The sequence below is a fragment of the Poecilia reticulata genome, unplaced genomic scaffold, assembly GCF_000633615.1.
Source record: "Poecilia reticulata strain Guanapo unplaced genomic scaffold, Guppy_female_1.0+MT scaffold_282, whole genome shotgun sequence".
NCBI classification, from domain to species: Eukaryota; Metazoa; Chordata; class Actinopteri; order Cyprinodontiformes; family Poeciliidae; genus Poecilia; species Poecilia reticulata.
Genome location: NW_007615061.1, coordinates 31532 through 39792, shown reverse-complemented (window position 1 = coordinate 39792; position 8261 = coordinate 31532). Strand labels below are relative to the sequence as shown.

The following is an 8261-nucleotide window of genomic DNA, read 5'->3' as shown; positions in this document are numbered from 1 at the left end:
TGCAGCTGGATCATGAGCAACTTTCACTGCACCTCCAACCCCCCCAATAATGAGATGGGATTTACTCCCTTGCTCGTAGTCACGGTTCACACTGGTTTTATATTATTTTCAGTATTACTTTTCTGATACACAAACCATATGAAATGCTTTTTCCAATTAGTCGACTAGAGTTGACTCGTCCTATAAACTCAAGCAGTCAAAACAGTTTCTGTGACTTTTATTAAAAACTCAACAGACATGAAATGGAGGAGCTACTACAGCCACATTAGCAGCATTACATTAAATCTCCCGTTTGTTGCTCATCTGCAGCAGGTTTAACTCATCCTGCAGGGCCGGTCCAACGCTGTATGAGGCCTGCAGCAGAATCTGACTGAGGGGCCCCATCAGCRCCTCTAACAGCTTCTGTGTTGGATTTAATCTGGGAGASGAGGAGGAGATTAACTRGCCAACCTAAAAACAATCAGTTATAATCACAGTTTATTCATTTGTATTTGTGAACAAACAGCTYAAACTCAAAGATTAAACTCACAGCATCAGATTGTTGCTMTGGTAACAAAACAATCTAACTATGAATATTGTTCTTTGAACTTTTACAAAGTAAACTTGCCAGATCATTAAATTCGTACATTTAAATGCTAAACCATTTAAAATCTTTTTATTTATGCTGAAACCATTAAATCAAATTTAGCAGCATTGATAATCTCAATAAACAAATGTTACATTTATATATCTGTGGTTTGTGTTAAACTATGAGTATTTATGGCCCCTGAAGCCCTGGGGGCCCGATGGAGCTGCTGACTTAATTTGGATTAAACAGAAGTGCAAATAATTGATATTAATTTTAATTATATTTTTTTGATTTTTTGTTTTTATGACTAGCTGTGGGTTTAAATAGCATTTAGCATATAATTACCCAGTAATCATTTTTACATTTCCTATCAACGTAACATCTTTTAATACAAAAACCCGGCGGMGCCTCGGCGCCCCGACCTGCAGGCTGAGCAAGTTTTCTGGGGGAAACTCTGATCTCCACCTCAATAAACGCTGAGGTGGCGGATCATGGCTAGTAGATGAGTTTCTGAGATGAACTACGGTGAAACATCCTGTTGCTAACATGAACACAGAAATGTCTGGGCGAGGTGAGAGTTCATCTGTTAAACCCACTGGAGATGAACACATAAACTAAAAGCTGCAGTATAGAGACTTTTATAACCTGCCTCTTTATTATTACATCAAATATAATTTTTCAGATTTTTGTATAACTTTTCTTCAGGTTGTGTTAGGGAAGCTCAAATAGGAAAAAATGGACTGATTGATATCCGATAGTAACTTTGCTGTTCTACTAGATTTACTAATATTTTATTTGATCATTTCTTTTATCTGATTACTCAATTAATCGTAAGATTACTAAAATATTCATTTACAACAGTGGTGTTAGTGGTCTTCTGGGCCGTTCTCGGGTTTAAATGAACAACAAAGAGACTATTGGATGCTAACTGGACCAACCGAACCAGCTGGTGGACGGGTTGTCTTCTCGGTCCAGAACCGAGGCTGTTTGGACCTTCAGGTGAATCGTGTTCTGTTTTTATTCTCTGGTCATCTGGACCGGCTTAGTTAAGATAATCAGAAACTAAACGGGACCAAAAAGCCAGAAACGGCAGGAATCAGAACCAAACTTGGGTCCAATCAGAACCAAACCCTGCTAGTTTATATGCGCTACTTATTCCTATTAAACTTGTGGACCCAATATTTAGTTTAGTACTTTTACCTTTTTGTCTTTCTTGTGGTTTTCTTGTGTTGTTTGTATTTCCTCCAATTCATGTAAAACACGTTTAACTGCCTTGTTGCTGAAAATGTGCTATATAAATAAAATGATCTTGCCTTACCTGGTCCAATCAGAACCGAACCCGGGTTCAGATGGTTCTGTTAGCTATAATTTTCTATGATCTATAAACAAATACAGGTAGAAAGTAATGAACCTCTTTCTTGCCGTAGTTTTCCCGGGTGTGTCCAGATGGAAGGACTGCGGTCCATACTCCATGTTGGCCTCCCGTTTGGGTCGGACCGGCGCCGCGCCGCTGCAGCCGAGGACTGAAGGACTCGAAGTTCAGAGTTTTGTTCTCGAAAGCTCCTTCCACGTTGCAGAACATTCCTCCGAACTTCATCCGAGGACGAGGAGAATCTGAACCGAGCCGGGACAGGAGAGAGGAGCGGTCGTCCTCCTGACAGAACCGGCGCTCAGACATGCTGCCGACAAATGATGAAGAGGAGGAGGAAGAGCCTGCGCTGGCTGACTAGAGGGGGAGGAAGAAGAAAATGACCCAAAAGAGATCCACAGAGGAGAACAAACGCCAAATAATGAGAGGGAATCGCCTCATTAAAACCTGACAAGTTCTGGTTATATTTCAAGAACTCGACTAAGGGTCTGGGTTCTGGTTCTGTTCTTTCTTCGGGTCGAACCCGGAGACTCCAGAACTCTGAAGGAGGAGATGGTTCACCAGAACTGACGGTTCTGTTGACTGGAAAACAGTTCAGACTGAGGTCATGTGACCTGGACTGTTTCAGCTCCAATGAGCAGGAAGATGAGAACACACACACACACACACACACACACACACACACACACACACACACACACACACACACACACACACACACACACACCTGCACACGCACTCACACATTCACAGCCATGTTTTTGTGTCTTGTAGGGACTTCACACTGATTTCCATTCATTTTCTACAGTCTAACCCAAAAACAGCGTTTCCCCTCATGGGGACCAAAATGTCCCCACAAGGATATAAAAACCTGGTTCACTCTCTGGAGTGTGTGTGAGGAAACCAGACGCAGCCTTGTTGGTGAAGCCACCGGACCTCACAAAGACGGTGAACCGGGCCAGAGAGACGAGAGCCCGACCGACCCGGAGCTCCTCTTCTGTCAGCTCTCCTTAGATCCCAGTCTGAACCGGGTCACTGCACACTGGGTTTAATGGGATGACTGGGTTTAGGACTGAGCTGCCACTGTGTACTGAAGCGGTTCTGGAATAGCTCCTCAGAACCAGAGCTGTGGTGCTGTTGGTAGGAAGCTGGTTGGTTCCGGTCCAATCTGGACAGATTGTTAAAGAAGCTGTTAGTTGTGGAGCATTTTCTTCTTCTCTGGTCAGCAGCTCCTGGTTCTTCTTCTTCTTATTTCTAGTTCCAGATTCAAGTTGGGTCAGCACCAGCACATCGGGCCAAACAGAACAACAGCTAATGGAGATCTGGACTTGTCTTTGACTCCGCCCCCATTGTCAATTAGCCAATCAACAGCTGACTTCACACCAGTACTGCCCAGCCTGAATGGACCCACAGGGTTCTGGACTGGGTTTGGACCGGGCCCTGAGACCAGACCCGGGTTTGAGGCCCGACTGGACTCGACCCGACTCTCCACTTTAAAAAAGGCTTTGGGCTCCTGTCTCTGCTCTGTGTGGTTCCGGATAGTCCTGGATGGTTCTATGTGGTTCTGGATGGTTCTGTGTGGTTCCGGATGGTTCCGGGTTCTGGATGGTTCCGGATGGTTCTGTGTGGTTCCGGATGGTTCCTGGTTCTGGATGGTCACACGCTGGGAATTCCAAGGGGCCAGGTGGCTGCTGGTTCTGARCCCGGTACAGATTCTGTTGGAGATCTTTTCCTGTTAAAGGGGAGGTTTTTGTTTTTTCCTTCTCTCTGTCGCCCCCTGCTGGTCAGAGGGTGGTGCTGTAGGTCAGGGTCCTTTCAGGGTTTCCATAGAAATGCTTAAGCTAATTAGCATCATGAACTGAACTTTATCCGTTGATCAACTCGGATCAGTGGAATCGATTGTGTTGGAATGTTCTGTTGGTCAAGAGCCTGTAGACATGAACTGATCCGATTTATTGCCGGATCCAGTCCAGCTCTGATTTTGATCTGCAGCATTTCTGGGACCTGAACCTGTTCGTGACCTACATGAAGCTGGGCGAATCCTGACCCTTGACCCTGATTCTAGGAAACAGTGTCTCATGAAGCCCAGCCGGGTCGGATGATCTGGACTCGCCCTCCTTCGGCCCGGAGTCCGGTCCAGATGGAGACCTGGACCGAGGCCGCGCTGCAGCAGCTCTGCCCCGAATCTCATATAGAAAAATATKAAAGTATTTGGTAATTGTCTCTTTAGAATGAACAAATTTCCAGAGATCAAGGCGTCCTGTAAACATATTCTTGTGTGTTCTGACCCGGTCAGCTGAAGCTCCTGTGACAGAACCCGGCTGCAGCAGAACTTCATTATTAACCTGATAAGAGCTGTTGTAGGGAAACGGCTCTGAAACTTTCTCTGGCTTTCTGGGTTTTCTTGCATCTGAATGGACCAAATGAGTCCTTTGTTAGTTTGGTCTCTGAGGCGATCCAGCAACCCGGGTCAAAGCTGCCGGTCCGGACCGGACCGTCTGCTGGGGTTTGAGGTTTAGCTGCTCTGGCCTTAAATCTGAACATTGGACCCTGTCAGTGTTTCCCATCATCAAAAACACAACACAAATGCCTGGGGTCTCATGTGCAACATTTTAATCTCGGTGATGATGTCAGAGTTTCACAGCTGGGCTAGAAAAATAGAATCTGGGATCATAAAAGTCCAGAATGCTGGAACTGAAGATGAGTGGGATCCACACAGAGTTGTGCTCTGATGACCACGAACTGCGGAGCTCACTTCAAACTTAAAGGTGATCTGAAGGATGACTTTAATTTAAAAAAATTAAAATTTTACTTAAAAGTACAAAATATTCCATCATTTTTGTATTTCAGATTAATGAGATTATSTCCAGTAGCAGAATAAAAACTKCATCTGTTTTATTAAATCAGCTGAAAGCAGTAAAGTTATCGTCCATCATCAGTAACAGGAATAAAACCAGGAACCTTTTTCCATCAAGTAAACACTGTTTGGGTTTTAAAAGTTTCCACTTGGAGTCGGATCTCCTTATGAACACGGAGGAGGTTGGATCCTCCAGCACCTGGTGAAGAAACTCGCCGTCCTCTGGCAGGAAGGTTTTGCTTCGGGTCTAGACCAGACCTGCCGCCATGTGGGGAGACGCATGCATGTTGCGTTCAAACATGCATTTCTGAAAAGCTTCCAGGCATCAGATGACCCGAACTCTGAAGGTCATCGCAGACTCTCTCATGTCTGCAGATAGTCGGTCGTTTCATGGCCTCAGCCATTTCCCCGCCTTCGTCTCCTGACCTCGGCCTCCTAACAACGCAGCAGGTTTGTGTCTGAACCGGGTTTCAGTTGGACTTCCTGGTTCTGTTCAGCAGACTTCTTGGTGTGGTAAAGACGTTTCTGGGTTCAGCATTCGGCTCTGAGACGGATGGTATTGCGTTCCGCCTCAGTGACTCTAGAACCAGTATTCAGCTGAAACCCAGATGTTTTTGTCTCATTTGGAGCATCACTGGCCTGAACTCAGCTTTGTTTACATGGAAACCACTCTTAATCTCTGAGGCAGTCCTGACAGTGGCCGTTACAAAGCTGAGGCCAGCTGACAACAAGAAGGGTCGAGTTGTGCTTTGTTGCCACTGGTTTCAGAGCTTCAAAGTCCTACAGTGTCCTGGTTCTGGTCCAGACTGAGCCGGCGCTGCTGAGTGTCCACCTGGTGGCCTCTGGTGGGCTGAGAAAGAGAAACAAGGGCTCAGAAACTCTGCTGTGAAAAGGAGCGAGATACCAAACCCTTGAGGAAACCCTGGGAACAGAATGACTCAGATTCTGGAAACACTTGGAAGTTCCCACTGACAGACTGAACATCTGGACCCAATGATTAGCCCAGACTACAGAATCTATCTGAGCATCTAAAACCAATTGAGGTCACAGTTTGAGGGACCACACAACCCAGTAGGTGGTGCTAGTAGCAGGTGGATTTAATTTTTTATTTCCTTTATTTCAAGCAAGTTTTAGTTCTCTCCCTGGTGGCAGTAACAACCTTTTCAGCTTGTCAATCTTCCTCTTCGGCCTCTAACGAGCCATCATTTGATCCAAGTGCGTTAAACCAGGGAGAGACTAAAACATGCAGGATGCCGGGCCTCCAGGATCAACTTTGGGCGGAAAAGCACAAGTCAATCCATTTACCATTCACTAAATTATATAAGTCATTCATGTCGTAACTGAAACAGAAGAACATTTGCTTTGACAGATGAATTAAATTGTGTTGAGTTTCTGATCTCTAAACATTTGGAAAGTTGGGCTGCTGAGGCGTTCAGGGTCCTGGTGGTTCCTCTCACTTCTCCAAGACCAGATAGGAACCTTTTCATTAAACCTCTTTTCATCAAACAGCTTTCTCTGTGCAAGAAGTTAATATGCAGACATCTTTAGCTGAGGATGTCTGCATCCTCAACTAGGGGGTCCCTGGAAACTGGGGGCTGAACGACTTCAGATTATTTAAGGTCGACTACAACATGATAAAAGTTGACTAGTTGCGGTGACGTTTTAATGATGTAAGCCAGGCTTTATCAGCTAAACTCACTGCAAATATTGATCAAAAACCAGCTTTTGCTGGTCTATCATGCAGAATCAACAGAATCAGAATCAGAACATTATCCTGGACTTCTTCCTGAGCGGCGGAGAAAAGTCTGAAGTCGGGTCTGACTTTCCTTCAACCAGCGGCTGCTGCTGCTGATCGCTGGACATTTAGGAGTTAAATGATCCCACTGACCACAGCGGAGCGTCACCAACCAAACTAATCCTGATTCCTGACCGGATCCCGTTGGTTACAGCTGATCCCAGCGCTGCCTCCWGCTGACCGGCTCTGAACCCACATGCAGACGGCGGCAGAGATCGCCTCCATCAGACCCTCAGGGTGCAGCTTTGCTTCCAGACGTTAGAAGAGCGTAAAGCCAAGCGCCGCGCCAGGCAGAGCCTCTGCTCCCTTACTGGAACTTTCAGTTTCTCTTTGGTAAATTATTTACATTTTTATACGATTGAGCTGTCTGACGAACCCACCTAGTTCACTTCCTTTCATTTTCTTTGAAGAATCTGTTTGGTCACGTGATTGTGACGAGTGGTGGCCCTGTAAAAAGCCATTGCAGAGTAAAGAATCGGCTAGTCGACTAGTTGATGCAATACTGGAAACCTGATCCACTCTACAGTTACCTGGGTAAACCCTGCCGATGCGTTCACTGCCTGAGTCAACCTGAGATACCTCAAAGACCCTGATATCTTGGATGAACATGTTTGAGCCAGGACTCCTGAACCTGGACTACACTTGTGTGATGTGTGACTCACCTGCTGCATTCAGGACCAGAGGATGAAGGCCAAAGAGAAGAATAGAAATAGAAACAGAAACTGGAAAAAAGAAAAGAATCAGTGGAGCTCGCAGTAGGAATAGATTGAAGGTTTTCTGGTTCTTCTTACCTTCTCCTCTAGCTCTTTGATCTGTCGTTTCTGTGCTTCTATACATTCCTCCAGCTCCTTGTTTCTCTGTCCAGCACAAACATATTACAAGGTTCCATGTTCATTCTGCTCTACTTTCAATCCTTTCATTGATATTAATTTCACTGCCAAAGCCGCTCATGTTGTGTGTAAACCCTCATTCCTACTCTGATAATTAAAGGATAAATGAACAAATAATTTTGGTTAAGTTTCTGACGTGCCAGAACTGATCATGATCCTTTAACTCAGCGGCAGAAAGAACCGGCAGGCAGACCAGGAAGCTGGATGTGAACCAGCGGCTCTGCATCAGCTTCACTCATCCTGCTGAGAGCCAGAGCAGCAGCTGCACTCCGGGACTGATGGAGGTTTTCAGAGTGGAGCTGTTCTCTGRGTTTTCTTCGCTGGGGTTATTTTTTATTTTTCCTTTGTGGTTTTCATAGCCCAAATGAATTATGGCTAATAATAATAATAATTATAATCACACGTTACACAAGAGGTTCCCAAACTGTGGGGCGCGCCCCCTAGGGGGGACGCCGTGCCATTGCAGAGGGGGCGCGGGAAGCAGTCAGGATGAAAAGAGGAAATGCATGAACGCTGAATGCGCTGGGTTTTTACCAGCTCTGTTATTCCTCTGTCACTTTTATCAGCAGTTAAAACTGTTTAATCCGTTGTTAACATGTGGTAACCTGTTTTTCCGAGCCACCTTTAAATGCAACATGAGCGCTACGACCATAGACATAATATAAGGATAGACCCTCATGGCCGCTCTCTCCTATTGTCGCTGACGAGATTTAGGGCGGCCATCTTGGAGCGGTCCACCACTCCACTCAGCGTTATGTGTTTAGCAGCACAATGACGTATCA

The 8261-nt window shown here is 45.5% G+C and overlaps 2 protein-coding genes across 6 annotated transcripts in view; both read right to left on the bottom strand.

Annotated features, from left to right (window-relative positions):
• dpysl4 (dihydropyrimidinase like 4) overlaps positions 1-2589 on the bottom strand; it is a 13410-nt gene extending 10821 nt beyond the window's left edge. For both annotated transcript variants that reach the window (XR_001776313.1, XM_008403044.2), the window contains exon 1: positions 1980-2589. Coding sequence is in view for 1 of the 2 variants with exons in the window: in XM_008403044.2 (XP_008401266.1) it covers positions 1980-2246 (267 nt within the window). In the remaining variant the exon portion in view is untranslated. The remainder of the gene's footprint in view (positions 1-1979) is intronic.
• A 1944-nt stretch (positions 2590-4533) lies between these two features.
• Positions 4534-8261, bottom strand: part of jakmip3 (Janus kinase and microtubule interacting protein 3) — a 28430-nt gene continuing 24702 nt past the window's right edge. For all 4 annotated transcript variants that reach the window (XM_008403041.2, XM_008403042.2, XM_008403043.2 and 1 more), the window contains 3 exons: positions 7381-7446; positions 7252-7311; positions 4534-5644 (listed from right to left, as the gene is read on the bottom strand). In XM_008403041.2, the coding sequence (XP_008401263.1) occupies positions 7261-7311; positions 7381-7446 (117 nt within the window). In that variant the 3' untranslated portion in view covers positions 4534-5644; positions 7252-7260. The remainder of the gene's footprint in view (positions 5645-7251; positions 7312-7380; positions 7447-8261) is intronic.